Source organism: Geotrypetes seraphini, chromosome 18 (genome assembly GCF_902459505.1).
Source record: "Geotrypetes seraphini chromosome 18, aGeoSer1.1, whole genome shotgun sequence".
In the NCBI taxonomy this organism is placed as follows: Eukaryota; Metazoa; Chordata; class Amphibia; order Gymnophiona; family Dermophiidae; genus Geotrypetes; species Geotrypetes seraphini.
In genome coordinates, this window is record NC_047101.1 from 21285249 (window position 1) to 21302489 (window position 17241).

General features: G+C 44.9%; 1 protein-coding gene across 4 annotated transcripts in view; it reads right to left on the minus strand.

Moving 5' to 3' along the window:
* Nucleotides 1-17241, minus strand: part of G3BP1 (G3BP stress granule assembly factor 1) — a 79507-nt gene that overhangs the window by 39709 nt on the left and 22557 nt on the right. For all 4 annotated transcript variants that reach the window (XM_033927102.1, XM_033927101.1, XM_033927103.1 and 1 more), the window contains exons 3-5: nt 15702-15783; nt 6716-6889; nt 3061-3151 (exon numbers count right to left, since the gene is read on the minus strand). In XM_033927102.1, the coding sequence (XP_033782993.1) occupies nt 3061-3151; nt 6716-6889; nt 15702-15783 (347 nt within the window). The remainder of the gene's footprint in view (nt 1-3060; nt 3152-6715; nt 6890-15701; nt 15784-17241) is intronic.

Consider the following 17241-nt stretch of genomic DNA (forward strand, 5'->3'; position numbering starts at 1 on the left):
GAAAATGCCTTTTAGCGAGGGGAAGGATAGTTTTAATTTGTGGGAGGATCTGGTGGTATTAGGGTTTGAGGAATTCCAAGAAAGAGGGATAGAGGGAGGGAGGATACCATATAGGATTTTGAAAGTTAAACAGGCGCATTTATAGTGGACCCTGGCGATTATCGGAAGCCAGTGGAGCTTGGCCAGGAGCAGGGAGACATGGTCAAATTTACTTTTAGCGAAGATGAGCTTGGCCGCGGCATTCTGAATCCGTTGGAGTCTGTGGAGGTTTTTCTTAGTTAGGCTTAAGTAGATAGAGTTGCAATAGTCCAATCTGGAGAGGATGATGGATTGGACAAGGAAGGTAAAATGTTTTTGATGGAAGCAGGATCTAACTTTCCTCAGCATGTGAAGGCTGAAAAAGCAATTTTTTACCAAGGATTGGAGGTGGTCATTGAAGGACAATGTGGAATCAATGATGATGCCCAAGACCTTGCTCGAGAACTCAAGCTGCAGAGAGGAGCCAGAGGATATCTAATACCCTGCAGTGGGATTTGTTGTGTATTTGTGGATTGTTCCTTTGGAATCCCACACAATATCTTCTTGGTTCTATTTAGGGAATTTTGTCCCACCAGGTTTGTTCTGAACTAGAAGGCTAAGCAGAAGAAACAATCTTCCAATGTTATGGTATGTGAGGTACCACAGATCACAATTATGTATATTGTGCCCCTTCTGGTATGGAGAACAGTGGAGGAAAGACATTCAGCAGTATGTTATTAATATACCTTTAGCAGCATATACCCATAATGAATGTTTAATATCTAAGGTTGGAACTGTGAACGGTATACATATTGAGGTATTTCTACTATTCCCCACGGTCTTGTGGGTTTACGCTTGTCATCTAAACAAGTCCTAATCTGAGCACTAAAGAATTTTTAATCTGCCTATTGGTTCACTGTTAAGAACTTTGGTTCTACCACAGTAAACATACCATCCTATTGTCTTTTGGATAACAAGCAATGCCAGTTGTTGAACCTCAGCATAACATGTGCATGTTTATATATTTTTTTCTCATAGTACAACGCGTTTTCTACTTTTTCTATTTGTTCCCATATTTCAGAATTGTCACTGCTATGACTGTTATTCTCACTTTGTTCAACAGGGAGTCCAGAGCCCTCTCAAATATATTCTTTCAATTAGGGCAAATTATGAAGAACTTGATATTAACTGTGTTGACTTAGGAAATAATTTTTCTACCACAATATAGTTTCCTATCCTTCAACAGCAGTTTCAGCCAGGATATCAACTCTGTGGTCAAAAGCATTAAGACATCAACAGATATCAAGGAAAGCTCTTGTGAGCCAGTCTTGGTCTCACACTATTCTTCCTCCACTGGCCAGCCTCTGACTTTCTCTAAAGACTAAAAAAATTACATTACATTACATTACGGATTTCTATTCCGCCTATACCTTGCAGTTCAAGGCGGATTACAAAAGATTTGACTGGACATTTTCCAGTGAAGATACAATTTTTTTTTTTTTGACAGAGGAGAGATAGCTGGATAGATTCCTAAGGAGATTTAGGGGTTGGATAGTAAAATGACAGTGCCGAACTGTGTGATATGGACAAAGAGAATATAGTTAGAGTAGGTAAGATTACCATCTAATTTTTGGGGTCTGTTTGCTTGGAAGGTGTTTAGGTGGGTTATTTGGGGAAGTAATATCTTGAGGTAGGTGAAGAATGGTTAAGATATTTGGATGAATTTTTTGAAAAGCAGGGTTTTGATTTCTTTTCGGAATGTTTTGAAGTCGTCCGATGTTGTCAGCAGATTGGAGATGGTATGGTTGAGTTTTGCTGCTTGTGTTGCCAGAAGGTTGTCAAACAATTTCTTGCGTAGTGTGCCTTTGAGTGGGGGAAAGGCAAAAGGGTTCGGGGGTTCTTCTGTGTCTTGAGGTGGAGATCTGGTTTAAGCGGTTGTTTAGGTAGGAAGGGGAAGAGCCATGTAACGCTTTGAATAATAGGCAGTGGAATTTGAATTGAATTCGTGCTTGTATGGGTAACCAGTGGGAGTCTAAGAAGGCAGTAGTTATGTGATCATATTTTCTGAGTGAGTAGATCAGTCTGAGGGCGGTGTTTTGTATGGTCTGGAGTCTTTTTATCATAGTGGTTGGACAAGGAAGATAGAGGGAGTTACAGTAGAATAGTCTAGGTTCCTACTCCTACCCCTCATCATCACATTCCACTCTGGCAAAGGAACTCTCTTCGCTTTTAAAGAAGCAGACTAGAGCAATTGATTTGGAGGGGGTGTTAACACACAGCCAGCTCCCCCATACCTACAGGGTTGTTACACAGGGGGTCCCATAGCCTAAACTCAAGCCTCTGATAAATCAGCAGATCAGTGGGCTCCCAGAGGAACGGACACCAAGCCTTGATGGATCACAAAGAAGGTTGGTTCCACAGGTACACCTAGAGGTTGCCCTGCGAGCAGCAGCTCGCCCTTGTGGGTCTGTGTCAAGTTTCAAGTTTATTAGGATTTTATATACCGCCTATCAAGGTTATCTAAGCGGTTTTACAATCAGGTACTCAAGCATTTTCCCTATCTGTCCCAGTGGACTCACAATCTATCTAACGTACCTGGGGCTATGGAAGATTAAGTGACTTGCCCAAGGTCACAAGGAGCAGCGCGGGGTTTGAATCTCTTCCAGGCAGAGCAAACCCCAAGAATGGGGACCTCCTGCTGAAGTCACTTGAAAAATGCAGAAAATGTTTGAAAATAAATAGAGCAGAGCAGAACACGCCTTCTCAGTTTGCTTACAGAAGGAAAAACTGAAGAGCACTATACTCTACTGGTGAAGGAAAATGAGCTGAAAAAATGTGACAGACATCTTCCTGCCAACAGTTCATGTCTATAGATGGATAACACCTAAGGTCCTGTGTTGATGTAACAGAACAAGGCTTACTGCAGGTCACCACATGTCCCCATCCTCAAATCATTCTCTACAAGGTACCACAAATACTGTCCCTTTAGGATAAAGACATTCATGGTCTAAAAAGATGTGAATACAAAGTTACTGGACTTACCTTCCTCAGGAGGTTCTGTATCCGAGTCAAAGACTTCATCTTGATAACGGAAGATGTCATTGTGTACATAAAACTTGTTTGCTACTGAACCCTAGGGAGAGATATTATATTCATGTCTGATCACTACTATAAAGAATTTTGCAGAAAAAGTAAATTGTTTTGTCACGAATTCAATAAAAATTATTCTGCACTGCTTACTGGACCAGCTCAACTGAAAGGCTTTCCACTAAGTACCTGAGCTCTTATTTGCAGAGACCTGGTATTTTTTTTTTCTCTTATAACTACACAAATATAAAGAGATTACATACATATCCTGGTAAGCTCTTTTCCAGTAGATAGGCGAGACATTCTAGACCAGTGGTCTCAAACTCAAACCCTTTGCAGGCCACATATTGGATTTGTAGGTACTTGGAGGGCCGCAGAAAAAAGTGTTAATGTCTTATTAAAGAAACTAGTCTTTAAGCCCGTTACATTAATGGGTGCTAGAGTAGATGTCTGTCTGGGTTTTTTTTTCTTTGTCTCTCTCTCTCCTTGCACGCTGCCTGTCTGTCTGTCATTTTTTCTGTCTGTGTCTCTCCCTACGTCCTTAGTGCCCCCAGTGCCTGCTTCCCGTGTCCATAGTGCCCCCAGTGCCTGCTTCCCGTGTCCATAGTGCCCCCAGTGCCTGCTTCCCGTGTCCATAGTGCCCCCAGTGCCTGCTTCCCGTGTCCATAGTGCCCCCAGTGCCTGCTTCCCGTGTCCATAGTGCCCCCAGTGCCTGCTTCCCGTGTCCATAGTGCCCCCAGTGCCTGCTTCCCGTGTCCATAGTGCCCCCAGTGCCTGCTTCCCGTGTCCATAGTGCCCCCAGTGCCTGCTTCCCGTGTCCATAGTGCCCCCAGTGCCTGCTTCCCGTGTCCATAGTGCCCCCCAGTGCCTGCTTCCCGTGTCCATAGTGCCCCCCAGTGCCTGCTTCCTGTGTCCATAGTGCCCCCCAGTGCCTGCTTCCCGTGTCCTTAGTGCCCCCAGTGCCTGCTTCCCTAACAGGAGGGAGGTCACCTGAGGTCACAGGCAAAATGGCAAAGCTTACCACCAAAACCGAAGAAAAGCCCGCAAAAAATCTCCCCGAAGCCTGCAGTGGCAAAGAGGTCTGAATGGACCCAGTTGCTAAGTCAGAACTGCAGGCAGCAGCCTCTGTAGTGGTAAGGGAATTCCCCAGCACCATCTGCGGTAAGGGGAAACCTTATTTCCCTGACCTTCATCGGCTGGTGAAATCCCTGTGTGGGCAGTAGGGGAAGCCCGGGCTTCCCCACTGCCTACAGTTGATGAGCGGTGCATGCACGAAGGGGAACCCTGCTCGCCAGCACCAGAAGCAGACAAGGATTCCCCTTGCAGCGACCAGAGTACTTCGTGCACATGCCGGCTACACAATGAGCACATTTTCAGCCTCTTTAAAGTGCTCATTGCAAACCACTAAAAGGGAAAGTAAAACCGCCGGTTAACAATAAAAAGCAATTAAGGACAATTAAAAGCTTCCTTTCAGACCGGCACTGAAGATGATTTTTTTTGCATGTAAAACTTTAACAAATGAGCAGACCACAAAGCTGTAGTCTTTGCCTGAACTGTGGCAAGGCATACAACTGAGGCATAACTAATAATTTTATGTTATTTTTTTTTGGGGGGGAGGGATTCAGCTACCCGAGTGTAGCACCCCTGGAGGTCAGATGGACCCCCAAAAGGGTCCATCAAGCTCTGTCCGGGCAACAAAAATAGGGAGAAAAAAAAAAAAAAAAAAAGCTACTAATCAGATCCAACAGGCCCTAACTAACCAGAGGAAAGTGTGCACAGGCTTACCACCTCCACCTGCTAGAGACTGAGAGCAGACTACTGCAATTGTAGATGGGACTGCACAGCCCACTTGTTACTACACTTCTCCCTCCATATTCACGGTGGATACGTTCCAGCTGTAGGCGCGAATATGAAAAAAACGCGAATAACTTTTCATTATTTGCGGTTTTAGGAATCTGCCACTGTTTTTACTAATGAAACCGTGATTTCAGTGCAGGCAGCAAGCAGCGATTTCAGGCATGCTGGGAAGAAAACTTCTCTCTAAGGATGCTGGGAAGCAGTGTTTTTATGAGTGCACATTGGGAAACATTGAAGCTGCAGATGGAGTTGGGAGAAAGTATAGAAGCAGCGATTTTCAGAGTTACAGTACAGTAATGGTAAGTGAAACTTTATCAGTACTGTACAATTAAAGGTAAAAACTGTAGTGATGACGTTTTTTAGGGGCAGAATCAGCAGCAGAAAAATCGTGAATAATTGAAACCGTAGATACGGAAACCGCGAATACAGAGAGAGAAGTGTACTGCCAAAAGTCAATGTGTTCTCAGTCTCCACTTGCTGGCAGAGGAGCGTAAACCCAGTTCTGTGCCAGTCTGGAGGGACAATAAAGAAATTGCTGATTCTGTGGATATTAAGTGGGAAGTTGTGCACATGTGCAGTGGTGCCTCTAATATTATAAAATTATTGTCCACAACTTCTACCAGATGAGGGCTCAATATCCTGGTTCCTGAATAAAATACCTAAACACCTGGATTTTGATTGATCGTGTAATATAGCAATGATTCCAGTTAATTCTCAACCTTGAAGCCAAACTTTTCATTACCCTTTGAGAATTGTAAAGATCAAAATATCTGTAATAGATTACTGTGATTTGCTGTGTAGGTCAAACTTAAAAACCTTAACAGAGAAAAAGGCAACCAAGACACTACTGTGCAATAAAAAATAGCAGGGCTCAGGATAACATTAAGAATTAAGTAAGGTAGGGTGTTAAGGCAGTAAGTAAATAAACAGCTTGTGAATAATGAATGCTGATTAATGATTTGTGTTAGCCAGGTAGATAGTGCACCGTATTTGCCGGCGTAAAAAACACACTTTTTTCCCCTCAAAACACATTTAAAATATGGGGTGCGTCTTATGCGTTGATAATCAAAATTATGAGCTAAAATTTCAGTCAACTTCTGATTTATATTAATATACTGTACTTAATGCAGGCCTCCGCCAAGCCCTGCACCCTGTCCGTCCTACATCCTCTGCCGCTGGAATCCCTGGTGGTCCAGAGGTGCAGCGGGCAGAAGTGAGTTTTTTGCGCTCCTGCCCTGCTGTTAACCCAGTTGGTCAATCGCTGCCCCGAGTTCTGGATTCTTCAGCCACTGAGTGGTACCGAGCAGGGGGAACGCTTTGGCGCTGCTGCTCGGCGCTGAGCGGCTTCCTGAATGGCTCCCCGAGCAGCAGCGCCAAAGCGTGTCCCTGCTCGGTACCGCTCAGAACTTGGGGCAGCCACGGCAGAAGCAGGAGAGCGGAAAGTTCGCTCCTGCCCGCTGCACCTCTGGACCACCAGCAGAGGAAGTAGGATGGACAGGGCAGAGAGGGGGACAGGGTGGAAAGCCTGGGAGGGAAGAGGGCTGTGAGCAGTGCCTGGCAGGGAAGTCGGGGGAGGGGGGCACTGTACATGTGCAATTTTTTTTTTTTTTTAATGTGTATAAAAAAAGGGGGGTTGGGGTTCCTTATACATTGCTGCATCCTAGGCAAATACGGTACATTATTTCATCTTCGCTTGCTTGGGTCAAATGAAGCTACGATCTAGAAAAGGGCTGTAGTGAAAATTGTTTCCTACCTCAGGTGCCAATACAAAGGTCTGCATGAATCTGCGCATGGGTTGTCTGTTGTTGGAGAGTTCCCCCATCACCTGAACAACGACACCATCGTTCAAGGTAGCATGGGCATCAACGTGACGGATCTTTGTATGACAGTCCTTGAAGTTCATGGACATTACTTTTTTATGTATCTCCTGTAGGAAAATATTAGCACTTATATACAAGATCAGAGAATGCAAAACAAACCTCTTCCACAAACATACTCTGGAGAAAATAGCTATCGTCAACTTGTAACCTGTGTTGTAAAAAAAAAAAAAAAAAAGATATACTTACCATGGTAAGCTCTTTTACAGTAGATAGGCGAGACATTCTAGACAGTAGGGTTATTTCCTTTTAGTCGCATAGTTGCAGAAGGAAGCCACACCAGATTTTTCACTCTGCCTCTATAGTACTTCACTGGGCAGTTTAGCGCCCTCTACAGTTAGTACCCAAACACAGAGTGTCACCCAATACACATGAAGTAGAGGCACCTGTAGCAACAGGCTCCAACCAACGGTTCTGCTCAAGAATTCCACTAACCTTAAAGTGAAATGCTAACCCTGGCTTCCAAGAAGCTGAGAAACCACTCCCCAATAAATGGAAACATATATACAAATTTTTGCAGCCCTCAAAGGCTTATAGGCATCCAAGAAACAGCTTAGAAGGTAGCAAGTATACACCACAAAACCAGGAGGAGGAAGTGGCTGGAGCCAGTTGAGTGACCAAAAAGACCTCTTGTAAAGATTCAAAAAGAAGGTTTGGCAAAGTCACAAATTCAAATAGGCTCAGGCTCGCGATAGCATTACCAGGCTCTCAAAACCCCAGAGGGCTCGACAGATCCAGCACACAGTCCCTGATCTCCCATCCCGGGAAGCACTGCACCTGTAAATAAGGGGTAAGGCACGCAAATCATCCACATCCTAATCCCCCAGATCAGGGTCAGGCAGCACAAGCATAGTGGCAGGGTGAGTCTAGAATGTGTCCAAAGGAGTAACGCCACTGAGAGATGCCATGTAGGCAGATTGGAAATGCGCAGGGGGAGAACAGTGTTTCCCAAAATCCAGAGCGCAAAAATTTCAAAAATGTTGAAAAGGTATCTGTCTCCTGGTGCATAGGTCACATTAAGGTGGCTAAACTGAGCTTTTCTGAGGCTGCGCAGGGTCTGTAGTCAGGCGGAAGGAATTACCAGCTGTGCTGAGCCCCGAAAACCATTGCCAGGCTAGCTAAGTGTTTGGTCACCTGCTTCAGCAGGGGAGAGGTTAAGCTGGATGCTGTGACCCCCCCCCCCCTCGGCTATGTCATCCAACATGTGGCGCAAGAACACTCAAGCACTAAAATTGTACAATCCTGGCAAGAATCCACCAAAGGAAAGCCCAAGGACTCCATTCCAGCAAGTATCCAAGCATAGTTTGCAGTTTTGAAGAAGCAGGGAGCTTTAGAAAATAAAATCCAAATTACATGATAAAACAATTACAGACAGTTCAGAACACAGCCCTCAGAATCATCTACTCACTAGGCAAATACGACCACATCACCAAAGCATACTTAGACTCACACTGGCTACCAATAAAAGCAAGATCTCAGTTCAAATTCTACTGTCTACTATACAAAGTAATACATGGAACAGCACCCAGCTACCTAAACAACAGACTACACCGTAACCTCTCACACAGATTAAGGAGAACCCAGAGCCTATTCACTCACCCCCCTCTCAAAGGAACACGACGAAAGAAACTATATGACAGCCTTTTAGCGACACAGGCAGCAAAGATCGATACTACCATCACCAATCTACTGACCAAATCAATAGACATTAAAGCATTCCGAAAAGAAATCAAAACTCTTCTCTTCAAAAAACACTTCCCATCATCATAACCTCACAAAAGTATTAGAAAATGCTCTCATGACTACCCAAACACCACCACCAGCATCACCCGAATCCGGACAGTATCATCTCTACTCGTCTAAACAACAGAATCCGGACAATATCATCTCTATTCGTCTAAACAACCTATCACTATCTACTATCTACTACCAATTTATCCTGGAAAAGTCCAGAACAACAATTGTAACTTAACGCATTCTTGATTATATGTACTGCAATGCTACTGGAAATGTCCAGTCTTCTAACTTGTAATCCGCTTAGAACCGCAAGGCACAAGCGGAATAGAAATCACTAATGTAATGTAATGTAATGTAATGTAAAATCGCTAAACATAAGAGATGCCGCTGCTGGGTCAGACCAGTGGTCCATCGCACCAAGCAGTCCGCTCACGTGGCGGCCCTTTTGGTCAAAGACCAGTGCCCTAACTGAGACTAGCCTTACCAGCGTATGTCCTTGCTCAATAGGAACTTGTCTAACTTTGTCTTGAATCCCTGGAGGGTTTTCCCCTACGATAGCCTCCGGGACAGCGTTCCAGTTTTCCACCACTCTCTGGGTGAAGAAGAACTTCCTTACGTTTCTACGGAATCTATCCCCTTTCAACTTTAAAGAGTGCCCTCTCGTTCTCCCTACCTTGGAGAGGGTGAACAACCTGTCCTTATCTACTAAGTCTATCCCCTTCAGTATCTTGAAATATCCCCTTCAGTATGTTTTGATCATGTCCCCTCTCAATCTCCTCTGTTCGAAGGAGAAGAGATCCAGTTTCTCTAATCTGTCACTGTACGGCAGCTCCTCCAACCCCTTAACCATCTTAGTTGCTCTTCTCTGGACCCTTTCGAGAATTACTGTGTCCTTCTTCATATATGGTGACCAGTGCTGGACGCAGTACTCCAGGTGAGGGCGCACCATGGCCCGGTACATCGGCATGATAACCTTCTCCGACCTCTTCGTGATCCCCTTCTTAATCATTCCTAGCATTCTGTTTGCCCTTTCTGCCGCCGCCGCACATTGTGTGGACGGCTTCATCGATTTGTCGATCAGAACTCTCAAGTCCCTTTCCTGGGAGGTCTCTCCAGTACCGCCCCGGACATCCTGTACTCTTGCCTGAGATTTTTGTTACCGACATGCATTACTTTACGTTTATCCACGTTGAATCTCATCTGCCATGTCGATGCACGTTCCTCGAGCCTGGTTATGCCACGTTGTAGATCTTCGCAATCCCCCTGCGTCTTCACTACTCTGAATATCTTTGCGTCGTCCGCATATTTAATCACCTCGTTCGTCATACCTATGTCCAGATCGTTTATAAAGATGTTGAAGAGTATGGGTCCAAGCACCGAGCCCTGCGGCACCCCACTGGTGACGCTCTTCCAGTCTGAATATTGCCCATTCACCCCCACTATGTTTCCTATGCTACAGCCAGTTTTTAATCCACGTGAGTATTTCTCCCTCGATTCCATGGCTCGTAATTTTCCGAAGTAGTCGTTCATGTGGAACCTTGTCGAACTCCTTCTGAAAGTACAGATATACAATGTCAACCAGGTCACCCTTATCTATCTGCCTGTTTACTCCCTCAAAGAAGTGCAGCAAGTTCGTCAAACAAGATCTGCCTTTGCTGAAACCGTGCTGGCTGGTTCTCATCAGACTGTGTCCGTCAAGGTGATCAATGATGCAGTCCTTTATCAGTGCCTCTACCGTCTTTCCCGGTACCGAGGTCAGACTCACCGGTCTGTAGTTTCCTGGATCTCCCCTCGAACCTTTTTTGAAGATCGGCGTAACATTCGCCACCTTCCAGTCCTCCGGAATCTTTCCCGTTTTGATCGACAGATTGGCTATCAGTTTAAGTAGTTCAGCTATGATCCCTTTCAGTTCCTTGATGACCTTCGAATGGATGGCATCCGGTCCCGGTGATTTATCGCTCTTAAGCCTATCAATCTGCCTGTATACCTCTTCTAGGCTGACTGTCAACCCTGTCAGTTTCCCGTTTTCGGTTCCAGCATATAACCTGTTGGGTTCCGGTATGCTGTGTATATCCTCTTTGGTAAATACAGATGCAAAAATGTGTTCAGTCTATCGGCGATTTTTGTCCTCCTTTAGCGCTCACTTTATTCCTTGGTCATCCAACGGTCCCACTGCTTCCTTCGCAGGTCATTTTCTTTTAATATAGTGAAAGAACGGCTTGAAGTTTTTTGCCTCTTTGGCTATTTTTTCCTCGTAGTCACTTTTTGCCACTTTTACTGCCTTGTGGCACCTGCTTTGGTGTTTGTGCTTATTCCAGTTTTCATTAATTTTCAATCTTTTCCATTCCTTAAACAAGGTTTTTTTGTCTTTGATCGCTTCCTTAACCTCTACAGTGAGCCACTCCGGTTCTTTATTCTTTTTCCTCTTTGATCCCTTGTTGATACGTGGTATATATAGATTTTGTGTCTCTGTGACCGTATCCTTAAAGAGACCAAGCTTGCTCCAGCGTTCTTATATCGTTTATCTTTTCTTCCCCACCATGCGTCTCATCCCTTCGTAGTTTCCTTTTTGGAAGTTTAGAGTAGAGAGCTGCACAGGAACGGGGACGACGGGGATCCCACGGGTTCCCCCTTTGGGTCACGGGGATCCCGTGGGGACGCCCCCTAGGGTCGCGGGGTTGGATCGCACTCGAGCTGCAAAGCTAGTCTCCTTTTCCTTACCTGCCCTGCAGCAGCACACAGCGGAACGGAAGTCTTCCAGATGTCAGCGCTGACGTCGGAGGGAGGGCTTAAGCAAAGCCCTCCCTTCCTCCGACGTCAGCATTGACATCGGGAAGACTTCCGGTCGGCTGTGTGCGGCAGGGCAGGTAGGGAGAAGGCAATTACGTACCAAAAAGGGGGGGGGTGTCGGTCCGCCCTGGTTGCAGCCATGGGGGGGGAGTGTGCACAGCCGGTCAGGTCCCCTTACCCTTTTGGCGCTTCCCCCGACCGACCGACAACAGGCCCTGCCGACAAACCTCCCTGCCCTGTAGCCGCAAATCTAAATTACCTTCTTACAGCAGCTTCAATACTCCAGCTGCTGTAAGAAGGTAATTTATATTCGCGGCTACAGGACAGGGAGGTTTGTCGGCCGGGCCTGTTCTGTTGTTGGTTTGGTGGGGAAGTGCCACAAAGGTAAGGGGCAGGGAGGGAGAAAGGGAGGAAAGGTGGAGTGGAGAAGGACAGATGCTGAAAGGACATGGGGAAGACAGAGGGGTGGAGAAGGACGCTGAAAGGACATGGGGAAGACAGAGGGGTGGAGAAGGACGCTGAAAGGACATGGGAAAGACAGAGGGGTGGAGAAGGACGCTGAAAGGACATGGGAAAGACAGAGGGGTGGAGAAGGACGCTGAAAGGACATGGGGAAGACAGAGGGGGGAGAAGGAAACTGAAAGCACACGTGGAAGGCAGAGGGGGGGAGAAGGATGCTGCCTGACAGGACATGGGGAAGATGGGGGGAGAAGGACGCTGAAAGGAAATGGGGAAGAGAGAGTGGGGAGAAGACACTGGCAGAGAAGAAGACGGAGATGCCAGACTATGGGGGGAGCGGAGGGAAGAAGATGGGTGCCAGACCAATTTGGGAGGGGGAGAAAGGGAGAGGCACAGTAACAGAGCAAATGGAAGACACAGAGAGAAGAGAGACAGTGGATGGAAGGAATTGAATGAGAACATGAGGAAAGCAGAAACCAGGCAACAAAGGTAGGAAAAAAATTTATTTATTTTTTTTGCTTCAGGATAAAGTAGTATATTAGTTGTGTTGATAAAAATTTATAAACATTAGAGGCTCTGGTAGAAATCAGTTTACAAAGTGTGTATTCTTCCCAATTAATATTTCCAAATTAATAAAGTCTTTTTGCTTATTTTTAAATAGGTTTCTACCAGAGCCTTTAATTCAGTAGCATAATTAAATGAAATAACTATTTCTGTAGTTTATAGGGACGGGCGGGGACGGGTGGGAGTCCTCATGGGGACGGGCTGGACTTTGGCGGGGACGGGTGGGATTTCTGTCCCCGCGCAACTCTCTAGTTTAGAGCCGTGGCCGTTGTTCTGGGCCAATGTTTCGGCCCTATTTCCAGGCCACCGTCACAAAATTCGTGCCAAAATCCCGATATTTTTCACATTTCCCAAAACTCAAAAAACTGCAATTTTAGGATTTTTCAAGAAGGGGAACATAAAGGACCATTCAGAAACACTCAAAACTCCACTCTTCACACCTCCCCGATGTCTCTCACAGGCTGTCAGCATGTGTACTCATTGTGAACTGAAAGGATCAGTTAGAAGTGCTGCAAGCCTGCTTTCAGCTCTCTCACAGTAGCTGGATGAGAATAATCACTGCCACAATGCTGGGAATGCTCCTACAAAGCTGTTTTTCGGGCTGTCAGTCAGAATCCAATGTCAGACTATACCTCAACCCTTGCGGACCATCTTATCTGCACCGGAACGGTAGTAGGCACCACAACGTAGCCAGCACCCTTCGAGACACCGCTGAGCCTCCTAAGGGCACCTAACAGCCTGCGCTCGACCCCTGATTAACAGAAGGTGAGGCCACCTCAGGCACGGCCTTGAGTTCCAGAGAAAACTATGCAGGATGGCCTGTCAGCTACAGACCAAAGTTTGTGAATTCTCAAGCAGGCCGAGCTTTAAAATCGCTCCAAGCACTAATATGCCCAAAAAGGGGACAAAATTACATTGAATTAAAACAATAAGATGGGGAGAGCAGAACACACACAGCTGCATACATGCATGTAGAAGGAAAAAAACTGTAGAGGGCATTAAACTGCCCAGTTAAGTACTATAGAGTGAAAAATCCAGTGTGGATTCCTTACTATCTAGGGGTGTCAAAGTCCCTCCTCGAGGGCCGCAAGCGCATACAATGAAAGCAGTGCATGCAAATAGATCTCATGCATATTTATTGGGGAAATCCTGAAAACCCGACTGGATTACGGCCCTCGAGGAGAGACTTTGACACCCTGATCTAGAATGTCTCACCTACTGCACTGGAATAGGGGTTAGAACTTAACCATCTTTCTATGGTTACAATCAAAGCATACTCCTGGTGGAATTCTGCACAAAAATTTTGAAAATTCTGCAAAGTTTTGTAGTGTTTTGCTTAGTGTTATCCTGAAATTCCTTCCTGCCCTTTCTTCTCTCAGGTTTTAGCCTCCTCAGTTCTCTCTCTCACTCCAACTGCAGTTCCGTCTACCTCTTAATCCCACCTCTTTCATTTGCACCCTGAAACCCTTCCTTGGCCATCAGAGTATGGCATCTCTCTTCCCCTCTCTCCACTGTCTAATAATCTCTTCTTTCGTTGCTATCCCCTTTCTGGTCTTGAACACTCTCTTCCTCTTTCTACCATCCCCCCACCCACCTGCGGGTCTAGAATCTGTGTTCCCTCTCCCCTCCCACCACCTCTCTCACTTGCACCCTGAATCCCTTCTCTACTCCCCATAGTCTGACATCTCTCTCCCTCTCTACAGTCAAGCATCTCTTCCTTCTCACCCACCTTTCTAACCTGGGTTTCCTTCTCACCTCCTTTTCTCTCTATTTACGGGTCCAGCATCCATGCCCCCTCCTCTCCTCTTGCAGTGCAGCATCCATGTCTCCTCCCCTCGCATGTCTAGCCCCCTTCACTCCCCCCACTTGCAGTCCTGCATCCATGTTCCCTCCTCCTCCAAATTGTGGCCCAGCATTTATTTCCTCATTCCCTCCCGTCCGTGATCTAGTCTCTCTGTCAACCTCCCCCCCCCCTCCCAACCGGTGAGATCAGACATACCTACCAGCTTCCCAGAGTAGCAGCAGATGGCTGGCCAGAGGCAGCACTCTGAATAGGCTGCTTGCGGTGGTCCCTGCCAAGGCATTCCCTCTGCTGCATCATCTATCTACAGGAAGTGACGCAGCAGAGAAAAAGAGCCCTGGCATGGGCAGCCCGTTCACAGTGTTGCCCCTGCTGGCTGGCTGCCACTGCTTCCTTGGTAAGCCTGTAGGTATGTCTGATCTCACTGGGGGAGGGTGGCAAGAGGCCAGACCTGTTCAAGGGAGGAGGAGGGAGTGGGGCTGAACAAGTTTGTGCAGAATTCTGCACATCATATGCAGAACTCCACACTGCGCAGTTGTGAAGATTTCTACCAGGAGTAAAAGCAGTTTACATATTAGGTACTTTATTTTTTATCTGGGGCAATGGAGAGTTAAGTGACTTGCCCAGATTCATAAGGCGCTACAATAAGAATTGAACCCAGTTCTCCAAGTTCTCAGGCTGCTGCACTAACCAATAAGCTACCCTTCTATTCCACTTCTTAGAATAAATTAGTTTTCTGATGTGCGCCCCTCAATTTTCACTCCCCTACCACAAGGGCTATGGAGTTGAGAGCATGAAGCAATTTTGGGTAGTCTTGGTAAAAATGTACTGACCCCCGATTTCAACTTGAAAATAAAAAAAACCCTCATAATTGCAATAAGATAAAAATCATCATTTTATATTTGCATGCATTTTTTTTTCATGATGTGCAATACTTGCAAACATTATATTTACCAGTACTCTAGATCAGAACAAAAAAAAAATCCTTAAAACCCTAATATTAGTAAGTTTGTGTCAGACAATGGAAAAATAGGAGTCAAGATCTGGTGTACCAGCTCCATAGCCCTGTGGTGTTTAATTTTGTATTAAATACTAATGGGCTTAACATTTTACATATACAAGCAAGTTTTAGCCAGAACATCACTGGGTAGGGATATCCCAGAGCTCTAAACTTTTCATGTAAAGTTCTGAGCCTATATACCAGGATCTCAAGTTTGTCTGTTTGGCTAAGAAGAAAACACAGCACAAACTGGGAGAGCTTTGTTTCGTTTTTACAAATTACAGTGTTTAGACACATTTTCCATTTTCTTTTAGTTTCTTATATTCTCTTTCACTTATTAGTTATTACCCACAGATGGCCGATTCTTTATGATTTTACAGAATATCTAGCTCAGACAAAATGTAAGCCCAAGAAAGAACCACAGAAGCAGGTTAAATTAGTTCCAACTCTAGCCTCAAGTACAAGACATTCGTGTTACTATGTTCAGCCATACATTTTACTTTGAGCTTACAGACTGTCCATAGACTGCATCTGCTGGCTTTCCACTGGGATCTAAACCTCCATGGACATATGAAGAGCTCTTCCCATAGAACCTGTAAAAGGAAAAGAAACATGTAAATTTTAGATTAAAGCTAACAGCTATAGTCCGAGTATTACATACCTTGATTATTTGATTATGTCAGAATTCTACTTGCTATTATATAACCATTTTCAAAGAGAGACACCTAAAATTCATTAGCACTCAAATAACTTTACTCAGAATAAAGCATGGCTCAACAAATTCTTAGTATCTAGGATCAAGTTTCAATTTCTTAGAAAGCTTACAGCCAGTTTCTAGTCTAATATCTAATGAAGGGACTTCCAAATTAAAGCGGATTGTTGCTACTCCTAGGCCTTGCCATTTTCTTATCTGTAATTCCCTGCATAGACATAATTTAGTCCTTTGCTGTTCTTTGGTTTTGCAGAGAGAAACAAGATTCATTATTTCCTGTACAGGCTGGGGTCAATCCATAGACTTTTAAAAACACACTAAACAAAGTGCAGGCCAACATGATCTGAAAGGGGGGGGGGGGGGCGGGAGCAAATTACTCATTTAAATTTGATTTAGAAGCAAACATACCACATGTTATAGCTATTCTTTCAAGAGCACACTATATCCAAATAGTAATAGTACAGGCTTTCATTCAGACGCAGTTAGACTAATCATTTTCTTGCTGTGAACTGATGAAAAGCAGCAAAGTATTCCATAAGGCAGGGTTTCTCAACTTCAAGCCAAGTACTCCCTAAGTCTAACAAATATCAACCGAGTACCCTGACTAAGCTCTGCCCCTGACCCACCCAAGCTCCACCCCCATAATAGTACGAATTGTAATGCAATTTCTTGTATTCATTTTTCATATGCACATAATATAATCTTAATACATAATGGTAACCACAAAATTAAACTACACAAAGAACACTACGCAGAGAAAATTTTAATTAATATTGTTTTTGTCAAAGACGTCAAAGCAGATGACTATAAAATGCAATGTCACCTCAGTAACTACTACAGAAAAATAGACAAATAATGCAAAATATAGACAGAAGATATAAATTCTCAAAACTGACATTTCAATCACTAAATTTAAAATAAAATAAAATTTTCCCTTCCTTTGTTGTCTGGTGATTTTATTTTTCTAATCATTCTTTCCCAGTCTCTGGTTACACTTCCTTCTGTCTGTGATCTTAACTGTGTTTCAAGGGCCTTCTTATCCATTTGCTGTTTTTTCTCTTCTTCACTGTCTGCCCTACATCCATCTTTAGTATTTACTTTTAACATTTAAATCTGGCATTCCTCTCCTTCCCGCAGTTTGGCATATCTCTCCTTCCCTTCCATTCCCTGGCATCTCACTCCTTCCCTCCCGTTTCCAGTGGTCTGACATCTCTCCCCCCCTCCTCCAGATCTGACATCTCCTCCCCTCCCCCAGTGTAACATTTCTCCCTCCCTTTTCTCCCCCCCTGCAGTGCAATATCTCCCTTCCTCCTTTCCTTACACCACTCCAACATTTCTT